At 46.2% G+C, this 25479-nt stretch overlaps 1 protein-coding gene across 3 annotated transcripts in view; it reads right to left on the bottom strand.

Moving 5' to 3' along the window:
* Window positions 1-6689: 6689 nt before the first annotated feature.
* Window positions 6690-25479, bottom strand: part of WDR11 (WD repeat domain 11) — a 55464-nt gene continuing 36674 nt past the window's right edge. For 2 of the 3 annotated variants that reach the window (XM_047759989.1, XM_047759988.1), the window contains exons 16-29: window positions 25014-25161; window positions 20241-20347; window positions 19435-19549; window positions 18600-18771; window positions 16202-16310; window positions 15005-15067; window positions 13814-13879; window positions 12615-12792; window positions 11893-11988; window positions 11172-11337; window positions 10571-10668; window positions 9583-9728; window positions 8797-8876; window positions 6690-7606 (exon numbers count right to left, since the gene is read on the bottom strand). In XM_047759989.1, the coding sequence (XP_047615945.1) occupies window positions 7449-7606; window positions 8797-8876; window positions 9583-9728; window positions 10571-10668; window positions 11172-11337; window positions 11893-11988; window positions 12615-12792; window positions 13814-13879; window positions 15005-15067; window positions 16202-16310; window positions 18600-18771; window positions 19435-19549; window positions 20241-20347; window positions 25014-25161 (1702 nt within the window). In that variant the 3' untranslated portion in view covers window positions 6690-7448. Of the gene's footprint in view, window positions 7607-8796; window positions 8877-9582; window positions 9729-10570; window positions 10669-11171; window positions 11338-11892; window positions 11989-12614; window positions 12793-13813; window positions 13880-15004; window positions 15068-16201; window positions 16311-18599; window positions 18772-19434; window positions 19550-20240; window positions 20348-25013; window positions 25162-25479 lie in introns of those variants that run through there. The other variant, XR_007132155.1, reaches the window with a different exon arrangement.

The following is a 25479-nucleotide window of genomic DNA, read 5'->3' as shown; positions in this document are numbered from 1 at the left end:
AGAAACTTGAGTGGGTGGGTCTGGAAGTGATGGAACGTGGATATTTTCCTTCGTCTTTTGGCTCTTTTAATCTGTCACTGTGTCCTTGAGGTTGTGAGCTGGTTCTGTTTCTGGAAGTGGTTGGAGACGTCATCATTCGCCTTGGGATGAACTCTCTTTGTTGCTGGACAAAGTGGCTCCGAGGGTCCTGAAGGTCACTGTGGGGGACCCTGTTCCCTCCCCAGAGCCTGAGGCTTGGAAGCAGATGGTGGGAGACATTAGGGAAGCGCCCACCGTTGGCAGCTACAATTTGTATAAAGTTCCCAGGAAAGGGGAAGCCAATGAGATCACAAGCCTCTCCCTTGGGGTTTGGAGCTAGATGAGCCTTAATGTGGGCAGGAAATGAGGACAGGGCCCCTGAGAAGCCACAAAGCAGAAGGGTTGTTTGGATTGGGGACCTTATCTCAAGTAAGAACTGACTGGGGGCAAAGCAGCACCCACCACCCAGGTCCTTCCTGGCTTGGCACTCCTGGTGCCTTGGCGGCACCTCAGGGAGCTGGCTGCCTGGGTGTGAATCTGAGCCAGGCGTCCAACTGGATTCACAGACCTATACACATGAGGGGCCTCTGGAGTCATCCTGCTGTCCCCCAAGCCCACTCTGGTGGTGAGAGCTAAGAGGAAAATGAGGGACAGCCTGGGAGGTAGTGAGCATCCCGTCAGAAGAGGTGTGTGAGCAGAGGCTGCTTGGAAGGGATCATGGCAAGGCCGGCTTCCCTCCCCCCAGGGAATAAAATAGAAAGAAAGCTGTGGTGGCCTGAATTATTCAGAAACTGAAAGGGCTAAGGAGTCTCATTATGTGTGTTCTGTTCTCAGGGTTTTCTTTGGTTTGTTTTTGTTTTTTTTGCTCCCCATGAAACTTCGAGACCCGGAGGAAATTGATGATCTAAATCCCAGCTTTGTGTATAAGAGACTTAGTTTCTCTCTCAGAAAAGACATTAAATCCTTTTGCTTCAGTTGAGGTCAGATGAGTTCAGGGCTCCGAGGCTTGTTCTGGGAAAGAGCCATCTCCTGGCTCAGGGGCCAGCCTCCTGCAAGGTCACCCCTGTTCTCTTGGTGCTGGTTGTCCCAGAAATTCTGTAGTGGTGTCATCGCTCTGTCCCCTTAGAGTGACATCCCATACCCAGCGGGTCCCTGTGTATCTCAGGTGACTGAGCAGGTAGCACTCAGCTCGGATTCCATGGGATGCTCAGAGGGGAGGGAGGGAGGGAGTGGGAAGTGGGAGGAAAGGGGAGCCAAGAGGGGAGAAGGGCTCTCCTGGTCAAATGTGTTGAGCTCTTGCTGGCTGAAACACAGTTAAATAGGATTCTTTATTACAGGACTTCTCAGAGCCTTTAAAGTATTGATTGCATTGCGAGTCTCCACATGTCTTGTTTTCCCAAATGATCTGATCTCCCCACTTTTTTTTTTCTTTTTCTGGCTACACCTGTGGCCTGTGGAAGTTCCTGGGCCAGGGATTCAATCTGAGCCACAGCTGTGACCATATTTATGGTGTCCCTATCATGTGCCTGCGAGGACACCAGGCAGAGGCTCTGGGGAGATCTCTGCAAAGGGCTTCTCTCTTCCGGGCTTTACTGAGTTCAATTCAGAAAAGCGCTAGGGCTTTTCATGGGCCTTTGCTCCAGGCTGGGCACAGCACTCCTCCCCTCCTTCCTCCGTGGCAAAATGCAGGGCTCCAGGCCAGAGCCAGCAAAAGAGGGCCCTTTAAAGGTCCCCTCTGCCCTTTCCCTCCCCCTCCTCCTCCCCCTTCTCCCTTCCCCCTCCTCCTCTCCTTCCTCCCCTTCCGCCTCCCTCCTCCTCCCCTCCCTCCTCCTCCCTCCACCTCCTCTCCTGCCTCCTCCCCCTCCTCCCCCTCCCTCTCCTCCCCTTCCTCCTCCTCCTCTTCCTCCTCCCCTTCTCCCTCCCTCCTCCACCCCTCCCTCCGCCTCCTCCCCCTACTCCTCCACCTCCTCCCTCCTCCCTTCTCAGGCTCCAAGGCTGGCACTCAAACTCCTCCCAGGGCTGGAAAGCTGTTTCAGGGGTCAGGGCAGGGGGCACTCCAGCCTCGGCAGGGTGATGAGACATCACCTGGCTGTGGACACAGCCCCAGGCAGTGACTGCCCCAGTGACGGGGAGGGAGGGGCTGCAGGGCAGCAGGGAGGGGAGAAGGCGCCGAGGGTGGAGTCCTTGCCTCTGTTCCCTGGTGTCGGGACCTGGGACCCGGGTCTGAGGCTGGGGCCATGGCTCTTTTGGCAGACAGGTGCATGTTATGGGGAATCCTTACTGCCCGCTGGGGGAGTGGAACAAGCATCTTGGGTCTCTCTCTGCCAGCTCCTTCCTGATGGTTTGTGTCTGGGGCCACTCAGACAGTTGCTGCTCATAAAAAGTGAGACCAGACATGCTGTCCGCATCCTGCCTTCCCTGGTTCCATTCTTGGAGGGGGAGAGGGGGTGTTCCAGGGCTGCACGGAGGCTCATTCACCAGAACAGTGAGGATGTACCGAACCTCGCCTGGCTCTCTGAGGGGAGAACACGGGGAGAGGTGAATCTTGTGCAAAGCCCAGGGCTGCCTACAGCTTTCCTCCGATGGGAGAGGCCTCCAGACTGCTGATAACTCTCCCCCTGCACCAGACAGCACCAGGCCACATGGGAGCCAACATTCGTCACTATTCACCGTGCCAAGTTCTCTGTCCCAAAAGCTTTACCGCTTATCAAAAAAAGCATCCACTGAGCCCATTGTATGGATGAGGAAACTGAGGCATGGGGATGCTAGATAGCCTGGGCAGGGATCACGCAACTAGCAAATGGCAGAGCTGGGAGTCAGACCTGGGTGGCCCGGGGCCCCCAGTGTGTTACTGCCTCAGGGAGGTGCACCTCTGGGCGCTCAGAGAACTGCTGAGAGGGACAGAGTGGCCAGAACCCCAGTGGCAGGCGACAGCATTCAGAGTTCACCCCGTCAGTGGTCCAGGTCCACATGGCCCTTCCTGGCTGAGGCCTGGGACCTGGGTTGGGTGCCATGGAGAAGCACAGGCTCCTGGGCAGGAGACCTGGGACAGGGACCAGGGAGCATCTTAGGTGGGGAGAAGTCCTCAGGAAGTTGGTCTCAGGAGCCGCCAGGCCTGTGAGGAGACACCGCCAGCTCTCACAGGGACAACCTAGCCATCCGCTTCTCCGCTGCCCCCTAGGGCCGCTTGTTACGCATCTGTTCTTTTGTTGTTTTTCCTTTTTAGGGCTGCACTTGCAGCACATGGAGGTTCCCAGACTAAGGGTCAAATCGAAGCTGCAGGTGCCAGCCTACTCCACAGCCCTAGTCCACAGCCACAGCAATGCCAGGTCCTTAAGCCCACTGAGTGAGGCCAGCGATCGAACCTGCACCCTCAAGGATACTAGTTGGCTTCTTAACCCGCTGAATCACAACAGGACCTCCTCACCCTCCGTTCATTTATCAAGGGCTTTCTACATGCCAGGCCCTCTGCTGGGCTCTGAGGACTCGGGAAAGCATGCACCCTGCCCTCATGGAGCTTAGAATCGCGAGAGCAAGCCAGGTGTTCGAGAGAGAAATGAAGCAGGGTCAGGAATAGAGGGGGCGTGGACCCTGTTTGTAGGAGTGGATCAGGGCTGGCCCTTCTCATGAGGTGACATCCGAGCAGAGGTCTAGCCAGGGAAGAGCAAGCCATGTGAATGGCAGGGGAAGAGAGCTCCTGGCAAGGGGCACAGCCAGGGCAAAGGTGCTGAGGCAGGACGGACTAGCACGTTCAAGGGCCGACATAGAGCTAGGTGGGCAGGGCTGGATCACGCAGGGCTTGCCTTCTGGACAGGCTTGGCAAGGCCTTTGGCTTTTACTCCATGTGGTGGGAGCCACTGGAGAGGTGTGGCCAGGACTGCATTTGGCAAGACTCCGTGTCTAAAGCATCATTCTGGCTGCTTTGTGAATAGACAGCAGGGCTGACAGCGGAAGCAGGGAGATGGCTAAGGCTGCTTCCCACCTCCAGACCTCAACTTCCTCTCGGGTGCAAGGGGCTGAGTCCCAGCACAGGGTCTGCCAGACCAGCAGGCTCACTGCCCAGCATCCTCTAGCCTGACGGGCCATCGCATGTCATCCTTCTCTCAACCACCCTGGGAGGCGGCCAATACCATCCCCCTTCTACAAATGAGACTCAGGTGACAACCTGCCCAGGGTCCACTGTCCTGAGCCTACTTTCCTCTTTGCCTCACACCTTGGGCACTGGTGTTCAGAACCATTGCCGAGCAGGTTTGCAGAGGCAAAGAGCGAGACCCAGGGCTCGGCTGACTATTATTGTGTTAGCCAGAGCGTGGCTCCCGCAGGTCCCCTGCAATGAGGAACAGCGTTTCCAAGAGCACGACCTAGGATCGGATTCTTAACACCACTTGCACTGACTTCTGTCGGAGTCTTTCTAGAATAGTAACCTCTAGGACCGCTTTCCAGCTGCTTAACGGGACACCGTCTATTTCCCTTGGCCTGTGCTTGGCAAACATCAGCAACTTAAACCAAGCAAGGGCTTGTTCAGTTCAATTCCCAGTCGCATGGGTCCAGCGAGGTGGATGCAGTAAATACAGGGGAAGAGTCTTTCCAGATAAGAAAGGCAGTGGGACAGTCGCTTCTCTAGGCTCCCTTTGGGGCTGCGCATCTATCTACCTGGATTCTAGCAGTTCTCAGGAGAAGTGCATTCCTAAAGGCCAGCTCCTTTACTTTTAAAACACCCTTACCTTCCAAATAGACCCCATTAAAAAATGTTGTCTTTTTATTTTATTTATTTTTCTTGGCTGCACCGGCAGCACATGAAAGTTCCCCGGCCAGGAATGGATCTGAGCCACAGCTGTGACCTACTCCACAGCTGCAGCAATGACAGATCCTTAACCCACTGTGCCACAGCAGGAACTCCAAAAATGCTTTACCTTGTAATTGAAAGGTTTCCTTCATTCACATGTTGGGTCAAGCACATCAATTATATGCAGGATCCCCAAGAAAGAGGGCCCCATGGCTAGGAGAATATTCTCGCTTGTCTGTCATTTCTGCCTTACGGAATTCTTTTCTCGCAGCGCAATTTCGTGTTCGTGCCTGACAACAGTTCAGTAACGAACTCACTTCAGGAGAATGAAATGCTACGGATGATCAGGACTCACTGAAACCTACTACTGTCCTCAGGCAAGATGAAACCTCCAGGCCACACACAGCCGAGAGAGGAACCGTGCTCACATCGAGGTGAGGTCTATTCTGTTCTGTAGAGAGTCTCTGATCAGGTGCATCTGGGAGGGACGTGCAGCTTGTCCTGATGATGCTCTGATGCCTGTTTTAGAAGAACAAGACGTCCTGTGCCCACCTTCAAAGTGATGGAAACACCTATGGCAAGAGTGCAGACAGGCTGACAACACGCCACCCCTGGCAGAACACTTAGCAACAGCACAGGAAAAAGGGAACAGGGAGCGACAGGAAATGGCAGAGGAAGGGCCTCGCTCCCACACAAGCCCTGCCACCAGCCAGGTCTTCTCCCCTCCACCCAGGCTTCGCTGCCAAAGGAAGGGCCAAGGGTCTGCTGAGCGCACCCTTGGGGACTTGTTGCAGGAGGTGCCTGCTGCCTCAAAGTCACTGTCACTCTCCTTTCCAGTTCCCGCTGCCTCCTTTGCTAACACACTGATAACACAACGTGCTTAGAGATCTGAGGTGAAAGGGCAAGCTGAGGTCCAGAAAGACTGCCTGTGACAGTCACTCACCCTTGTCTGCTCTTGAATTTGAGTGCTCACCAGAGGGGAGAGGAGCATCGTTCTGGCTTTGAGACAACAAGGTCACAGGGCAGGGAGGTCCAGGCCCTGGTAGGAATGGACTTTCAGTTGTGTCTTGATACAGCCTTGCTGCCATCCTAACCAGCTGGTTTGCGACAGATCCCAGGCTCTTGGCCCTCTCCGCTCAGCGTGGCTGTGCCTGGCCTTCTCCTCCAGCCCTGGGATCAGGCAGAGGCTTATCGCCTATTTGCTGGCCTCAAATCCAAAGCACATTTACTTTTCAAAATGCCCGATGCTGGAATTTCTTCATTTTCCCCTCAGCTTACTAAGGCCAGAATTCTTTTCTCCTTTAGCTAGTTGATGGCTGAATTAATAAAATCTATCTTGACACTATAAAGAGAGCTGGGTTCGCCCATGGCCAAAAATTCTATGGAACCTGCCGGGGCGAAGACAGGGCAGGAAGGGGAGCCAGTTACAGGACCTGTGAGTGAATGGATCCAGGGTTTCTTCTAGGACAGTTAGCCAAAGCAGGCCTGGGAACAAGCATTCCTGGGACAGGCCCTCCCTCTCCATGGACCTCAGTTTCTGTCCAAGGGGGCAGGCTGGCTGATGTCTAAGGGCAGAGACTACGATTCTACCTAAGAACCATACCTCCTGGGGGCTGCAAGGGTACACACCGCCCTGGTGTCCAGGAGAAAGACAGGAAGGCCACGCCCCCCGCTCTTCTGCGCCTGCCCACCCAGGAACCCAGAGGCAGCCCAGCTGCAGGTGTCTGGTCGTGCTCGGTGCCGCACCCCTGAGTTCCCACATCCCGGCTTCTCCGGATTCAGCAGAGCGGCCTGGATGTTGGAGGGTGGACGGCTGGACCAGCTCCTGACGCGCCAGCATAGCACACAGCCTCATGCACAGCAGCTCAGAGAACACGAAGGCCTGGCCGGGATTAACTCCCTTTTTATTTATCATTTCTGTAAGTTATACACATTTAAATTATCAGCAATAATTTACAAGAGTCACATTTCATATAGTTTGGTCACTGGAAGAACACAAGGACAGGAAATTAAATCACAGAGCCTTCCAAGAGGAGGTTACTGTAATGCACCATAGAAGGAGTTAGAGTCTAAAATATCCAAGACCCCACACACTGGGACAAAGTATAAAGCTTAACCTTTCTCTATGAGCCTATGAGCCTGAAATTACAAAATTTAGCAACTGCCTAACTCAGGAAATCATCGGCTGTGTTTTCAAGGTAAGAAAACAAGGGATGGTCACGGTCAGTCACCCTTCTGCTCACGTGGTTCTCTCGGTGTGTATGGAGCAGCTGTCTAAGCACAGGCGGGGCACATAATCCAGAGCAGGCCTCACAAACTGCCTTGACTACGGATCTAAGTCTACTTGGTGAGAAAAGCAATTCGGTTGCTTGAATTTTAGATTTAAAAAAATTAAAAGTATTTCCAGGGACGCTTAAAGCTCTGTCTCCAAAAGTAGAAAATGTTACACACTTACAAAACCTGAAGTGTCCCCATCTTTGTCTGATAAACACAGGTCCCGGAACTGGCTCCATCAGTGTAAACGTCCATATACTGCCGAGCACGTGTGGTGACACGGCCCCCGGAGGGACGGCATCCTCGTGCATCTGGGCTGCGACCATCCACAGCCAGACCAACACCCCGGCCACCTGCACACAGGAACCTGTCACTGTGCAGTCAGTTCTTGCTTGGGGGATTCCAGCTCGTTCAGCAAATCTCTGCCAGCTGCTCCAGCTTTTGAAGCAAAAAGAACGGCTCCCTGTTTAAATCCAAGGTTCTTCAAACTTCGGGCATAATCTGCATATATAGCAGAGATGAGTTTCTGTGAAGCCCAGTTAAGGAAAACAAGGGCAAAGAGAGCTCTTTCCGCAAGGCTCTCATGGGCAGGAGAGAAGGATGCCCAGGAGGGGCTGAGGGCTCCCAGGAGGGCAGCACGGGAGAAGCCCGCACCTCATCCTGTCCCGGGGAGGGCAACTCCCGGCTGCAAGGGTGCAATGCTTCGATCACTTGCACCAACTGAGTCCAAGGCTTCCCCAGCTACGAGACCCAACTCATATTGCCCCAGCTTCTCCAAGGCTAAGTGCGACTAAAGACCAGAGATGGAAAGGGAAACTCACGTGCATGCCCCATGCCCAGCTGAAAGTCTGAGAGCCTGGCAGTGTGGGGGCAGACTTGGCTTGACTGAGAGATGCTATTTACGAAGAATCTCTGTGCTAAGGCAAGAGCCCCAGAGAGCTGGGTGCTGGGATGGGCACAGCCCTGCTCCACGGTCCTGACATCAAAACGTCTCCTCCGACCTAGTGTCAACCTCACCCGTGCCGAGATAAGGATATGGAATTCAACTTAATTTTCCGTAAAAAATATACAGAAAATCAAACCCATGACATGCAGAAATGAGGCCAAGACAACAATTCAAGAAAAAGTGCAGTGAGAACACAGCCTCTGCAAACACAGGGACCTGGGAGCTGGACTCTCAGGCCCACTCTTTTCAAAGAAAAACATGTGACTCAAGTGGCGTGTGGAAGACGGGGAGCGCTGCTGGTCGGAGGAGGACCAGGGACCTGTCCGCACCGCGCGCCTCTCTGAGGGGCAGTAGCAGCGGACTGGAGACTGACTCGACCTTAACGATGACTAGGCCCCGCTGGACTCTGACTCTGGAAAACAGCAGGGCCTTCTTCCTGATCCATCCTGGTATGTATTCATTCCAGTGGCAGCCTCCTGTATTTCTCAGACGAGTTCCTCTATCTTCTTTTTTGAGTTCAAACAGGATATTACAGAATCTGGGCTCCTCTCCCTACCTCTCCACCCATCTTAGAGCTGATGCCGGTGGTGCAACAACCTTCTTTCTGATTCTTTCCCTCTCGTTTCTCCCTCTTCCCTGGCTTTGGCGAGTCCGAATACGGACCTTTCTCGATATAAAATGGTTTCTCCCCAGGTAGCGCAGCCGAGAGGCATCTAAGACCCGCTCGTGGCACCTGCTTCCCCCTCCGCACGTACATCCCAGCAAAGGATATCAGTGTCCTGGCTGACTTCAATCGCCCCGTACTTGAGACAAGCTTCCACAAACAAGGCCGCTCTGTCGAAGTACCTCATGCTGCTCAACAGAACAAAACACGGGTCAGGCGTTGTGAACAGCATCTGAGGGCAGAACCAGCCCGGGGTGTATCTCCTCTGCACAAAGACTTGTACGCGTTCTCCCATGCTGTGTGTCACACCAGCACCTTCCTCAGATCCAGCTCAGAGGGAAGGAGGGCAGACTTCTCATGTCCCTATATACTTAAATTGTGACATTGCTGAAATACACAGAAACCTACAGAGATAGGACAAGGCTCCATGTACCTACCGTCCAGAGTTAATACGTAATCTCTGGCCATATTTGCCTCAACCTACCGCTCTAGTTTCAAATAAATAACACGTCCTATTGTAAGTGATGGGTGTCAGCCTTCGAGATGCACAGAGGGGACAACCTGCCACGCTTTCTGTCACCCTTCCTACTGCTTTCTAGACGTCTCCTCAGTTGTTCTACTCAAAGCTGAAGTGTTCCCAAGTCTCTAAAGACCTCGCTGCTGTTCTTTTTAAACAGGTTAGGTTTGACTAGCGTATTGGTAGGAAAATAACAGAGTTCCTGGACCAAAAAAAGAATAAACATAGACTGTTTCATCCCCTTTAGGTTCTTTTTTTTTTTTTAACCTAAAATGTATGATTCTCTTTTCACTCCAGACATCCACCTGGCAGACCCCAAGATAGCATGAGATGACCGATCACGGGTGAGCCTGACCGGCCGTGGACACCGCATGTACCTGTGAAGCGTCTCAGCCACGCTGGAAAAGCAGCCCAGGGAGAGGAGGACCAGCAGGGCCTTCGACTTTTGGTTCACTTGAGGAGAGCAAAGGTGGTCAACCCACCGCTTCAAAACATCGGCGCACTCCTCAGAATTTAAACGAACCTGAGAAAGAGCCCCAAGTTAAAAACAAAGACACCCTCGCCATGTATATAAGGAAAATGAGAAGTCAATCGAAATGGGATCTTTTCCTATGAAACAAAGGCTAGGCTCTGCGTTACGAGGCACCACCCTGATGCTGCTGCCTCCCTGTGGCCAGAAGTGGTGAAGAGCCTCGGCTTTGGGACCAACGGGCCTGGCACCACCTCTGGGCTGTCCTCCAGGCTCACTCCCAAGCAGGGAGACGAGGCAGCTGCTTTCACTTAATTGCTACCAGTGCAAGTTCCATTTTGCAATAAGAAAAAAAATGTAATTTATACTCAAAGAAAAAGAGCATGAAAGTTGTAAGAAGATACTTGCAAGAGATCCCTGGCGGCCTAGCAGTTAAGAATTTGGCATCATCACTGCTGTGGCATGGGTTTAATCCTGGCAATTTCCACACGCCACAGGCACAACCAAAAAAGGAAAACAAGAAAGAAAAAAAAGGAAGGAAAGAAAACATTTGCAAAGCAGTTTTGCAGCCAAAAAAAAGCTTCCAAATCATGAGTGAGTCAAAAGTTCAAGACTTCAATTCCCATTGTGGCTCAGCAGGTTAAGAACCCACTAGTATCCATGAGGATCTGGGTTTGATCCCTGGCCTCGCTCAGTGGGTTAAGGATGAGTGTTGCCGTGAGCTATGCTGTATGTAGGTCACAGACAAGGCTTGGATCCTGCACTGCCATGGCTGTGGCGTCTGCTTCGACCCCTGGCCTGGGAACTTCCATATGCCTAAAAAGTTAAAAAAAAAAAAAAAATTCAAGCCTGAACTTTCTATCCCAAGTGTTCAAGGCACTACGAGGATGACCTACTTTTGCAAGCCAGGCTGCCCGGTTCCACTCGCCATAGGTCTGCAGGTAGCGGCAGGCATCCGCAGCTTTGTCGATGAGGCAGAGCAGCTGGACGCCCTCTGGAAGACAAAACAGCAGCCCTGCCAGTGACACTGCAGCTGTCTCTCTCACGAGTCACCGAAGAGTAAAGTCACCATCTGACTTGATCCTGCACATTTTATACCTGCTGGAGACATGACTGACGTGTATTTTAAAATAAAATATTAAAACAAAGTTTGAGTGTTACCACTCAAGCGACCGGGGCTGGGAGCACAAACATAGTCCAGAAAATACACCAGAAACACCCCCCTCACGCACCGGTTTTCATGACTAAAGGTGCCCAGGTTTGTCCCATTTACGCCTCCAGTCTTGGCAACTATTGACAGTGCTCCTTCTACACTTCAAAACATGCTCTGGTTTAGAGTGAATATACATGGTCGTCTTATAAACTGCTAGCAGTAACCCTTCTATTTTTCTCCAGCTGTATTTACATAAAAGAAACATTCCTAACAAGCAGATTCTTTCCTAGGAAGGGATCCGATTTTCCAGAACAGTACAAACACATCCATGAAGGCCGCCTTACCTGCCAGTTTCCCATTGGCGATCATATTAGTTGCCACCAGCTTAATGGTGCTCTGCGAGGGGCCTGACGAGGTGACCGTTGTGACCAAACAGGCTTTCAGTGAGTCACAATAATAATGCTGGTTCTCGGCACTTGTTTCCAGTAGCAACTGCACGGCTCTGTCTGTCTAATGAGAGAAACAGTGCTTCTAACTATGAGACTACGGTCCTCTACCATAACTTTTTAAAATTCATAATTAGGAACACGGAAGTTTTAGCTTAAAGAAGACTTTCATTTTCAAAAATTGCTCATGAACACTGTTTATATACACACAAGCTGAACAAAAAGTACAGCACTGCTTCTTCAGGACAAATGTAAAACCACAGTCTGGTTTAGACAGGTGCTTACTGAAGCTTTGCACCAGTCAATTCAGAGACATAAAAACAAAACAAGTGAGGCCTCATGTGACATTATGGAAGCCAAAATTACAAGCTGGTTAACCATGGAACTTTGCTTCTCAGAACGTTTGTTAGGCGTATTTTGAAAGAAAGCATAAACTTACACTCACACTTTCAGGGAAATGCTAGAAATGTATGTGTATGTCTGTGTGTGTGTGTGTGTGTGTGTGTGAGAGAGAGAGAGAGAGAGAGAGAGAGAGAGAGAGAGAGATACAAGCGATGCTGTAAAATACTAATCAACTGGCAACTCTCTGAGACAAAAAAAGTTATAAAAACTGACGCACTTGACCCAAGAGAAGTAGCTGGTCTGTACATTTTCTCGTATGATCATAAGTTGACCGTTTCACTTCCTGGAGGTTAACCCTTTCCAGCTGAAATTTCTAGAGTAGGAAAAAAAAAAAAAGAGAGAGAGAGAAAATTGAGCCTGGATTTTAAGGCTTTTGCATTATTTAAATTTTACTTAAAGTCAAAACATTACTCTGACTTCTGAGTTATCAGATCATCAACTTCACAGAAATTCAACAATTTAATAAGAATCTGGGAAGAAAAAATGTTGAAATATATCATCTGTGTGCAAGTGTGCCTGCTTACAGAAACTGGCACTTCAGTTGAGCTGGGAGGAAAGTCGCTGTGGGTAATTTTGTCCTCTAGTGGAGGTTAAACAATTACAAAGCTAACTTTATATACACAGAACAGCAAATTCAAGCCAAGTAGATGAAGTACTTGTTAGGTACAGAAAATTAATAAACTGGGAAAAGTAAAATGAACCAAGTTAAACAATGTTAAGACCAACAAAAATTAAAAGACTGTTAATAATAAAATTTTAATGTCTATTAAAAAGCCCAGTAAGCATTTATGAGCTTTTCAAGTCCTGAGTCAGGCCTTTTTTATGTGACTGTGCCAAGGGACTCATTTCTATTACGTGGACCTTTACTTCAGAAGCTCCCCAGGTTTAAGATACGTGCAAAGACAGAGCTTTAACGGTTTTAATATATGAAGAGAATACCTGAAAATAGGCGTTTTCACAGAGGATATCATAGCATATATCCAGTGGGTTGTTCACTCTGTCCCGAGGGGCGGGTTCTCTCGCCGCCATCGTGCTCGCTGCCCTCTCCTGGGACAAGCTGTGCAGGTAGTGGGCGGCGACCGTCCAGAAGTGCAGCTCCGACTCGTCCCCGTACAGCCTGGCGAGGGTGAAACCGAGCTTCCACTGAGCGCACACAGCAGAGCGGGGCCTGCGTGCTGGGAGCCCAGTGCTGTGGCCTGAACGACCACGTGGAGGGCGGGGAGCGGGGGAGGCAGCAAGGCCTCCAGCCCTGTTACTGGGTCTCAGATGCCACAGGGCCCTGGCTGCACGGGACCCCTTCGTTCTGTGCTGAGAGCAACACCATGGTTCTGAAGCTGGGCCACTGTTTACCTGGTTTGCCATTAGCATTCCTTTCACTCAGGACTAGTTAAGGAAGAAGCGCCTCTGGTTTAACTGACTAGAGAAGGTGTGGAAATAACAGGCTATTTACTCTCTGGGGAGTGGAGGGAACCGTCGTTTTGTTTTGTTTTGTTTTTAAAAACAAGGGACGATTCTCCTGTACAGGAAGAATGCGTAGGTTATTATTTCTAAATATAACTTATTCGTAATTTAAGGACATGCCCTTGGTAGGTAATGTTTTAAAAAGCTGTCTGAAAAAAAAAAAAAAAAAAGGAGTTCCCGTCGTGGCGCAGTGGTTAACGAATCCGACTAGGAACCATGAGGTTGCGGGTTTAGTCCCTGCCCTTGCTCAGTGGGTTAACGATCCGGCATTGCCGCGAGCTGTGGTGTAGGTTGCAGACGCGGCTCGGATCCCACGTTGCTGTGGCTCTGGCATAGGCTGGTGGCTACAGCTCCGATTCGACCCCTAGCCTGGGAACCTCCATGTGCCGCAGGAGCGGCCCAAGAAATAGCTAAAAAGACAAAAAAAAAAAAAAAAAGCTGTCTGTCTGCAGGAGGGAGTCTGTGCAACAGAGAAGGCCTAGATCTCATGTCTGAAATGTATTTCCCCTCTGGGTAGTAATGCTTTCAAAATTAATTGTAAGCCAAATATAAAGGATGAACTGATATATTTTCTAAGATTTAAAAGAGTATGGTCTTAACTAACAACCCTCAGTAAGAGAAATTGAGTGAACCTGAAATTGCTGGTCTTTTACTCAGAACACTTCAAACAGTCTTACCTTGAAACAAGCAGGCATCTCTGCAAGAGAGTGAATTCTGGATCGAGCAAGAGTTTCTTGATGTCACTGCAGACAGGAACCCAGACAAAGGCAAGACAAAAATTTTGAATCCAGCATAAAGGAGATAAATCAATATACTCTTAAAATGGAAACTTTTAATCAAAGGGTATGTTCAGAACTTAGAAAATAAGTCACTTTGCCATGACCCTGAAACTGCAAAAGTTTATAGGGCTTGGAGTGTATCGAGGCTTGGAGCAGTACCTACTACCCACCACAGCTTAAGGCTCTAATTCTGATTTACCTTCTTGAAGTAACTCAACTCACGTTTTGAAAAATATGAACAGTTGCCTAACTATAGTAACAAGAATGTTGTTGTTGATAAAATGATTTTGCTAATAATCAGGAATAGTTTATACTGCAGAGAAGAGGCATTCCGAATTTATTTTTGAAAATATTCAAAAAATGAAATACTTAAGGAAGAAGGACTAGTGTTTTTATAAATTGATTATTTCCAAAATAGCCAAATATATTGATAAATCAGGAAGAAGGGGAGATCAGTCTTTAAATCTATTCTTTTCCATTTAAACACAAATGTTATCTTTGAAATAGAGAAAACAAAGTATTATTTTAATTTTGACATCAATAAAATATTCCATTATTGTTAACTTATTAAATATTAAAATATACGTGAAACATTCTCAATTGAAAAAATGTTTGTTTTGCCAAGAACTCCTTGGACCCATAGTTTTCTACTTCCTTGCCAATATTATTCCCAGGACATATTTTTAAAGGCTCTTGGCTCCAGGGAGCCTATTAATTTCTTAGCCAGAATTGTGCACACACAGCACCTGACACGGAGAACTCGTTGGAGGAGAGGAAAGCCCTGTGTCCATCCTCTACCGCGAGGCTTCGCAGGGGGTCTCGGTGGAGCTGGGCTGAGCTACAAGGACGCTCACCCCCCCCCCCACCCCCCGCAGCTTCCACTCCGGCCCTGACACGAGACCAGAGCAGTGCAATACTTCTACAAGACAGAGATTCTAAAGGGAAACAAACTCTGTGAATAGAATCATCTCCCCGTGGGCCACTCATATTTTCTAAAGCAAAGCTTTTTTCAACTTTAAAAAGCCTAAATCATTACACTTTTCCTTTTCATATTCTTATCTTCTAATAAAATGTAAATTGAGTGCTTACTTAGACAGTGAGTTCAACTGCTCTTGAAGGAGATTCTTTATTTCTTCATTTTCTGGATAATCACTGTACCAAGAAAAGATTTGAAATGAGTTCATTTTCTCTTCATTTAAAACCATTTATTTCCTCACCGGAAAAAAAGGTGAGTTAATTTAAAACAAACAAACAACTTCTTTGGTCCTGGTTAAAAACCTAGTTGTAGACCAAAATATCAACAGTCTACTCAGGAACCTACCCATCATCTTTAATATCTGCCTTTATCTTATTTAGAAAAAAATAAGGAGCACAGAAGGTCTCTGGCTTTCAAGAAGCCGTAAGATTTATCAGTGAAACCCTAAAAACTATCAGGTTTAGATTCATGTTATTAAGGAACTTAGCAACGACTACAGGAATTTGCTTGCTCTGTTCTGCAAAATGAACATTCATTTCTCTAAGAGAAACTTTTTGGAGAACGAACCACCTCCGCCCATTATTATTTTTTAAGTTCCCCTAATCCACGCCTATCTGTGCATTCCACATGGCAAATGTCCTGTAACACTTGCGATAGTTTAACGAAGAACCACTAATATTCTCTGAAGGTTTTTTTGCAATGAGACAGGCTATAAAACATAAAATACCTTTGAAGCAGGCCCCTTCCTGCTGCTTTTAAGAAGATCTAATCTTGTCCCCAAATTCCTCTTGGCCTCATGTGGCCCTCTTCACACTCATTATGCCCCATGTTCAGACTGTTAAGACGACTGCCCAGCCCTGAGAGCAGCCTGCGTCCTCACAGCTGCCTGCAGACCCACACTTCCCCCAAGTCCCAGTCTGGAGGCGTGAAAACAAGAGCCACATCTGCCAGAGTCCTTACGCCCAGAGTACAGGCCACTGCAGGTTTTCATGAGTGTCCTACCGTCTTAAATCCGTTAAGAAAGGAAGACAAGGAGTTCCCGTCGTGGTGCAGCGGTTAACGAATCCGACTAGGAACCATGAGGTTGCGGGTTCGATCCCTGCCCTTGCTCAGTGCGTTGCCATGAGCCGTGGTGTAGGTCGCAGACGTGGCTCGGATCCCAGGTTGCTGTGGCTCTGGCGTAGGCCGGTGGCTACAGCTCCGATTAGACTCCTGGCCTGGGAACCTCCATATGCCGCGGGAGCTGCCCAAGAAACAGCAAAAAGACCAAAAAAAAAAAAGAAAGGAAGACAAAAATGCAAAAAACTTACATGTGAGAAACGTCCAAAGAATATCGTCCGTTCCAGGGCTGATGTAACAAGAAGGCTTTTAAGGCGAGGGAGGCCCTTGGAACGAGGAGATAAGGGCACCACACAGGCTCTAGACAAAAAGCAGAGGTTTTTTTTTTTTTTCTTTCAATAATTACAATTTTTTACCACTATGAAGCTTCAGCTGTAGATAGTTTACAGAGAAGTCAGCAGAGAACATGTGTAAATCTGGTGGCAACCGGAAGTCTATTCGCTGTGAGCGATACTTAAGATACTCGGGCTAAGAGCTGGGGAGGAAGTTAGACTGAAGAGTCTCTGACGACACGTTGACAGTATTCAAAGGGCATGGACACAGCATCATAGGCAACGTTATTAAACGAGCCTCATGCTCCTGGATTCCTTGTAGATAAGCTGCTAAAAAGAATGTTAAGATTGTTTTATCCTATTGTATGCCCCCGATAATACGGCAGCAGGAAATAAGAGTTCTCTAACATAAAAACGGATTCTAGTTTTCTACATTTGTCTAACCTGCCCCTTCACGGCGGGGGGCGGGGGGGGGGGCACTGTCACACAAATGTACATAAGGAAGGAGGAGAGAAAGAAGACTGAACTATTCTAGGAAAATGGACAGATCGAATCAATACATCATGATTTTCTCTACTTGTCATCAAGGAAAACTGAAGAAAATATATTAAGTATTGTATGAATGCATAGGACCTAAAATAATTTTATTTTTACCCCACATCAGTAAATCCAAAATATATTTCTAATGCCTCAGAAAAGAAACATATCATAGTTTTCCAAGATCGAATCAACACATATCTGACAGCAAACACACACACATCTTTTTCCTAACCCCATATTTACACTATCACCAGTTTTTAGTGCTGTTCTCAGTGTAAAGTTCAATTTGTGGAATATATGCACAATTTTAATGACCTCTCCCCACTACTATTTAAAAATCTTCTCTTCTGGCTGAGATGGCGCCACTAGAGACTGGATAGGAATGATTTTTTTTTTCTTTTCAATATTAGGAAAACTTTAAAAGGAAACTGTAATCTAAAGTCTGGCTGCAGGTTAGATGTTCAAGCATGGTATTAAAAGCGGGTTAACAATGGGCTCTAATTTTGCAGTCAGTTTAATTTAAAAACAAGCTACCTTGGCTTTGGAGATTTTTAGACTCAGATTTTAAATTAAAGGTCAAAGAAAAGCTTCTCGAACATTTACATTATATTTGCACACTTCTTCTTACCTAAATTAAAAGAAAAACCATCCTTCAAGTTCCCCCAATTTCCTTAGTAACTTTAGGTTTACAATGAAAATTTATGCTTGTCCCTCCCTGGGAGGAGGTGTCTCCAGGGCAGATGTGGGAATGCAGGGCTCTTATTTCCGCCTTGCCAGTCGGCAGTCAGTTACAGAGTAAGAAACAGTGGTTCCCAAATACAGTGGCAGTGACAAAAACAGAAGCACCCCAACACAAGTTAAAGGTAGCCCAAGCAACATTTGCAACAACTGCTAGTGCCTCGCAACAGGAAGAAGCAGGTTTTCAAAATGTTACTGTTTCTGAATGTACCAAAGACTGACTTTACCAAGGTACAGACAATTCCCTGAGTGGACAGTGTCTATGATAAAACTCAATAAATGACTAAACGAGTCTCTTCTGTGTGGTTTTTACACATCAGACCACTTAGAGTGTACACAAAGGTGGGCCTGGAGAACCCAAGGCAGGAAGTACCCTGCTTTGCTCCACTTAGATCAGAATATCTTTCTCTGTCTGAAAGTATTTTCCCAGGATGAACACCGCCATTTCATCAGACAAAAACTGATTTTCACATAGATTGGTGGGTTCATTCACAATCTTCTCATTCTTTTTTTAAAGTCACATGGGAGTTATTTTTACTAAAATGTTTTTCATTCTGGTAAAAAAAATTCTCAAAACCACCATACAAAAAAGGGTAAGGTAACACAATCATCTAATTTTGTTTTGACTGGCCCTTTAACAAGTCATAAGATAGGCATCAAAATTCATCATTCTCAGAACACTTTCCAAATGATTTCTCTAGGATATATATGGTTGTGAAGGACAGAAGGCTCACTGTTAAAAAGCCAGTAGCACTTTATCACCAGGTGCATGTTCTCTGCTGAGTTCTCCTAAAAATGTCCAAAGAAGACATTTTTATAAACGTCAACAGTGATCTTTGACAAAGCTTTCAAGAAGAAGGTCAAGGAAGGAGCACTCAGTAAAGCAGAGCTGGGAATGATGCCGTCTGCAGTTACAAAGAGTCCAGCAGCTCAGCAGTAAAAACTCTGAGGCTTTAAGTTAATACATTTTCTTCAACTCAGATTCCCAGACAGCAAGACTGAAAGGAAAGAGAAGCAGCTCTTCCCTGGAACTCCATACCGGTTAACTCCTGCTCATCCATTCTAAAACACGTGGATTTCATGGACATCTCCAGGACTCGGATACACCCATCATCTGAGGCCAGGATCACTTTGTCTGACGTGCACCAGTCCACGTCCAATATCCGAAAGGTGACGTTTCTTCCACTTCGTAAACTGCTCACCATCTGAACCTGCAGGAGTGAATGTGACTGTCAGTTTCGTAAAGAAGAGGAAGATGATTATCACTCCAGATTAAATGGCCAAGGAAAGAGAGTGGCTGTGGCCAAGGCCCAGATCATGTTTTTGATATTTTATCTTATCTTATCTTACTTTATTTATTTTTGGCCTTTTTAGGGACACACTAAGGCATATGGAAGCTCCCAGGCTAGCTGGCTCACATTTAAAACTGAACAGTCTTTGCCAATCTAGCTTCCACAGGTAGACTGCATTTTAAAGGTCCCAAAGATAGTGATAACATTAAAAATTTGTTGAGCGGTCACCTTGAGAGCAGAAATACCATAAAGAAAAATTCTAAAGGAAGAAGACTGTTTTAAGAAGCTCAACAAGGAGTTCTCTTGTGGCTCAGTGGGTTAAGGATCCAGCATAGTCACGACAGCAGCTTGGGTTGCTGCTGTGGCACGGATTCAATCCCTGGCCAGGAATTTGCACAAACCACAGGTGCAGCAAAAAAGAAAAAAAAAGAAAAAAGAAAAAAGGAAAAAAAAAAAGAGGAGGAAGCTTGACAAACCCATCATACAGTTGTCATTTCTAAATCAGAAGGAAGGAAAAAACACACGGTTCCTGTGACCCGCCGCTTCACATGCAGTGCACTTCCCACGTGGGGCTGGGCCTACCTCTTTAGTATCCCACACTTCAGCTCCATCATTGTACATTGCTATTAATTTTTGGTTTCCTTTACCAGGGGCAAAACGAATCTTCCTCACCCAACTTCGGTGTGTAGGTATTCCTCTGAGGACAAACAGAAACAAAAATACCAATATGAAGCAGAGCAGTATTTCGTCACTGAGAAATATGCCCAATGTCTCTATTTCTACATTTTTTTTGTTTTGTTTTTTTTAGGGCTGCACCCTTGGCATATGGAGGTTCCCAGGCTAGGGGTTGAATTGGAGCTATAGCTGCCAGCCTACGCCACAGCCACAGCAGTGCCAGATCTGAACCGTGTTTGTGACCTATACCAAGTTTATGGCAACGCTGGATCCTCAACCCACTGAGTGAGGCCAGGGATCGAACCTGTGTCCTCATGGATGCTAGTCAGATTCATTTCTGCTGAGCCGCAGCGCGAACTCCTCTATTCCTGTTTTTGATGAGGTCTAGTGACATGATGGGACAATCACGCTACTTCCTGGGACAAGGGCCACATATGACAGAAAAGGTCTACTCTTTAACAACAGCTGGAATAATGTCCCAGCACTTCTGTATGGGCCACCTGCAGGTGAAGGTCTTCTATGAATGACCCAAAGTTTGGCTCAAGGCCCCTCCTCCCCAGTTCAGTGACAAGAAACCCAAGAGTCCAAGACACCCATGACTGTGGTTAGTGACTCCACTTATTAAGAAGTCATAAGTCTCCAATGGAACCACATCAAAAGGTTTTGTTTTTGTTTTTTAAACCAAATAACACGACTGCATTCTTGACTCATACCTGGATACTCTGCCTTTCAAATCCCAAAAATTTAAATTTCCGTCCATATCTCCAAGAACTAAAGTATCACCTTTCCAAGCGATGCAGGTAATACTACCCATACTTCCCTAGAAAACAACAGCAACAAAGCATCAATTTCACCACCTATAAGTGGTCATAACAGAAATATTTTTATTTAATAACTGTGATGAAATAATGAAGATATTTTAATAAAAATTATAAATCAATTTTGCTTCAGTATGAACATCATCAAACACTAACAGTTCAGACACTAAAAAAGCTACCTGTTATTTTGATCTCAACAAGAAAAAGTAGAAGATTTCAATTGATAGATATTGTTATCTGAACCAGATTTACAGAGAAGCAATGTTTGATAAGGAAGAACTACTTTAGAGAAAAGAAAATTGAAAGAGTAGGAAAGGACACTCTGAAAAGAGCGCTTGTCTCTAAGTTATACCTCACGGCAAAAGGATAAATAAGTCTACTCTGGGAGAAACTCAAAGCTGTTTCATAACTAATTGTTCAGCAACTTTCCTATTGAAAAAGAGGATCTATCACAACGTAGTATACCTGAAACTAACATGATATTGTATATCAACTATACTTCAATTAAAAAAGGGGGGGATTCATAGCTTCACTGATACCTTCTAGAATAACAAAGGTGAAGAGATACTGTATATTGAAGGCATCTGCAAAATTTGCATTCACAGAAGCCTCTGCAGAGAAGTCACACAGGAAACAAATATAAGAATGAAACACTACTGTAATAAATCAAAGTGGGAAGAAAGGAGCTTGCAGATTTAACACATGCACAGAGATAGTGTGACAGACAGCTTAGGAGCCTGGGCTCTGGGTCAGATGACTGGGCTTGACTCTGAGCTTTATCATTTAATTTGCTATAGATTTGGGGCATGTTTACTTGGTCTGTGTCTAGGATTTATCATCAATAAAGTAGGGTAAGCTCATAAAACTTGAGGAGTTCCTATTAGTGTTAGTGCGTTTCTACGGGAAAAGGCTTTAAGACACACCTGTCACTGTAAACAGTCAATATGTGTGAGCTATTAAATAATATTGTTCAATTACTTTTCAGCTTACTCTCTACTTAAAAAAAATCTTGTTTCTTCATTTACAGAACAATTTGAAAGTTCACGTTTAGTTCTCACGGTATTGACACTAAGAGGTGAGAAAGTGCCAGGGGCTTGCCAAACTGGCTATTAACATACTTGCACACACACTAAATGTTGCATAAATCCTACTGGCAGTCAAGAAACAAAATCAAAAAGTGGATTAAAAATGAGTATTTTGGGAGTTCCCGTTGTGGCACAGAGGAAATGAATCCCGACTAGGAACCATGGGTTGTGGGTTCGATCCCTGGCCTCACTCAGTGGGTTCACGATCCAGCGTTGCCATGAGCTGTGGTGTAGGTCGCAGACATGGCTCAGATCTGGGGTTGCTGTGGCTCTGGCATAGGCTGGTAGCAACAGCTCCGATTAGACCCCTAGCCTGGGATCCTCCATATGCCACTGGTGCGGCCCTAAGAGGACAAGAGACTAAAAGAAAAAAAAAAAGTATTTTAATGACTTCAATTAGTAAAAAAGCTTAGAAAGCTATGTTCATAGAATTCTGTATAGTATAAAGCAACACTCCACAATCTTATTCCTATTCTCCTGACCATATTAACAGAATGTTTAAGAATTTTCCTTTAAATTTACTTTTTCAGTCTTGAAAAGTTTTTTTACATTCTATAATCTTTCTAACTTCCCAAAATTAGAATATTAAAATTTAAATTAGCCCATAAATTAGTGTTACCAGCTTACAAGTAACGTAATAACACATCATACAACTAAACAATCCAGACTTTTCCACCTAAGAGTTTGTTGATGGGATATAAGCCATATGGAGAGAGCTACGTGCTTTCAGAGGATGTGGCACAAACTCCCTTTGTGCCTCCCAATAATCCCAAGTGAACCAATGTAAGATTTAAAACTCAGCGGAGTATTATTAGTTGACATTGATATGCTGCCCTCATGTAAAACATGATATTCAAAAGATCAGAAGGAAGGCTGGCAACAAAGCAGAGCTCATCATTCTTGCCGACGGTTCCAATTTTCTGAATAAAGGCAGTCAGCCCACTATACACGCTCTATGAGAACATAATTTAAAACATATCAAGTGTTTTTCTTTTTATTATTTTTGTGCACTCTACAATTCTGGGGCCAAAACTCAGAGGGAACATTTCAACTGAAAACAAATGTTAATGCTTCACATTTGGGAGAAGGATAAAATAAAGCCTCTGTCTAAATTCTACATATTAGTCACTCAGAAGTATTTTGATTACTGATAATTAAAATAGTGAACCCTAACCAATTTCTCATGTATCATACAGTAGATGCTAACTTCTCTTTCCCTAAAAACAATCTGCTCTAAAGATGAACTAACTTCAGTGGAGGCTCTCTCCTTACTAGGCTGGTCATCCCTAAGGAAGCTGCTCCTAGCTGTGGAGCAAAGGAGATGGCAGGCAGAACAGAGACTTGCTGATATCTTGACTTTACCTCTCTGCAGAAAGAGGTAGAATCTTAAAGCTGAGTGGCCCAATTATCATACTAAAAGAAGCACTTACAAAAAGGAAAATTCATGTGTCTGTTCAAAAGTTTTCAACTGTTTTTAGGGTGGGGAGAAAGAGAACCTCAAAAATTATTCATGGTTTTTTCACTCTAATCTCAAATGTGACATGATCCGAAACATACACTGAGCTGTTTGCAAGTGGCACCGGGGGATTCAGATGGGACCTCCTCTGAGGTCTAAGGAAGGAGCTCTGAATATTACTAAGCGAGCAGACTGATTTTCCAAAGGACAGCTCACTACCCTGCGATTCTTATGTCCACACTCTTTAACAGCTTTTCCTTATACATACTTAAAGTTAGGTTACTTTTTCTATGTAACTACCAAATATCCATCTTCCACATTTGCGTTGTTTTCAACCTTTCAAACTAGTAAAAAATATTAGAGTTCAAAACAGACACTACTTACAGTTCCCATCGTGGCTCAGCAGTAAAGAACCTAACTAGGATCCATGAGGATGTGGGTTCAATCTCTGGCCTTGCTCAGTGGGTTAAAGATCCGGCGTTACCGTGAGCTGTGGTGTAGGTTGCAGACGCGGCTCGGATCCCGCGTTGCTGTGGTTCTGATTGGACCCTTAGCCTGGGAACCTCCATATGCTGAGGGTGTGGCCCTAGGAAAAAAAAGACAAAAAAAAAAAAAACCAAAAAAACAGACACTACTAAGTTTCAGATATGACTTATTCTACATAACAGTAAAAATGAAGTTGCAATTTGACGAGAACTTTCCCATGTTAGTTTCTCTTTTTAGTAATGAACATTGTCTGGGCGCCTACGATTCTTCTGAAGTTGTGAATAAGGGATAGATGTGGTATCTCACCCCTACAAGGCCCCCGATTTGGTATTTGCCTTTGGTATCAAAGCCTCGGGGTAGTCACCTCCCCCAGAGAACAGGGCTGGCCAGGGGACCAAGAGCACACTGTGGAAATGTGACTTCCACTGGGCTTTCTTTGTGCTCTTAGATCACTTCCCGGAGCTCTGCAGGAAGCGAGCTGCCCCATCTGAGGACACTCACGAAACCCTATGGAGAAGTGCACTGAGGAAGAAGTGAGGCCTCTCACAACAGCCAGGGTTTGCTGGTAACAGCCGTGTGAGTGAGCCATCTAGGAGGTGGGGCCTCCCGCTCCCACCAACATCCTCACTGCCCCCTCTCAAGACTCGGAGCCACCTGCAAAATACAGGGGTTGGATCTAACCAAAACATTCCATTTTAATTTTTTTTTACTTTTATTTATTTATTTATTTTTGTCTTTTCAGGGCCGTTCCCGCGGCACATGGAGGTTCCCAGGCTAGGGGTCCAATCAGAGCTGTAGCCTACACCACAGCCACAGCAACGCAGGATCTGAGTCGCGTCTGCGACCCACACCACAGCTCATGGCAACGCCGATCCTTAACCCACTGAGCAAGGCCAGGGACCAAACCCGCAACCTCATGGTTCCTAGTCGGATTCGTTAACCACTGCGCCACGACCGGAACATTCCATTTTTAGATGGCACTTTACATACATATATTTAGAACATACATAGAGAACATCTCCAGCCTACATTAAGGGTTATAGTAGTATTAATTAAAAAACATTTTCCTTAAAACAACCTGTGAGATAAACGCTGACATAAATTATTAAATACAAAAAACCTTCGTTAGAGAACTCCACAAGGCCATGGGAGGGTATATACGTTAGTAAATATTAGTAACACCTTTACACCTACAACTTGCTTACTATCACCACAAAGTAATACTAGATTTCAAGTCAAATCTTTCGGGCTAATGCTTGAAATGGAAAAAGGAGAGGCTGGAGTCAGAGACAGAGAGCCGGGTTTAAAACTTTGCTCTGCCACATCACGAGGCTGGGGAAGTGGGGAAAGGTACCTATCTCCCTCAGTCTTGTCATAGCTAAAATGGAAATAATTCCTTATGGATTATCAGGGGATAAAAATGAATAGCACATGGTAAGTATTTAATCAAAACAGTTACCATGCTCTTGTCTAGCAGCATGAAACAAGTTTAATCAATGATAATATCCCCTCAGTAAAGTTTATTTACATTCGACTTTTCTGAAATGGCTTTTCAACTTAACCATGGCTTCACTGGATAAAGAAGCAGTAGGGTCTCGGAAAAAAGATCGTAATGCAGACTTAATCACAGGTGAGACTCACATCTGGTGGAATCCGAGCACTGTCCTTCACTGAGTTTCCTTCAACAGTGAGATGATAGACTTGGCCATCGTTATCAGTAAACACAAAATGCTCCCGGGCAGAGATGTTCTGACTGAGTTCAGATTTACTTTCTGCCTCCTGCAACAAGCTTTGGGATAGAGAAAAACGAGATAAAGATATTTCTTTTCCCTAGAGTGACAGAATTAATTACCTCGCCTCAAATATAGATGCATTAACAGGAGGACAAAACCATTAAAAAAAAAAAAGGCTGAGACTAATCTTTGCCTGGCGATAATAGGCAGCAGGAAAACAGCTCCTCGGACCATGAGAGAAGGTGAACCCCGTACAGAAGAACACAGTGACCTAGACTTTATGCGAGAAAAAAAGCCTCTTTACTGTTTCTGCTGCAGAAGGTTCCTCAGAGGAACGGAGGTCTTACCTCTACCGATCGCTCCCTCCGAAGTTC

The sequence above is a fragment of the Phacochoerus africanus genome, chromosome 15 (genome assembly GCF_016906955.1).
Source record: "Phacochoerus africanus isolate WHEZ1 chromosome 15, ROS_Pafr_v1, whole genome shotgun sequence".
Classification (NCBI taxonomy): Eukaryota; Metazoa; Chordata; class Mammalia; order Artiodactyla; family Suidae; genus Phacochoerus; species Phacochoerus africanus.
This window is presented reverse-complemented; position numbering and strand designations above follow the sequence as displayed.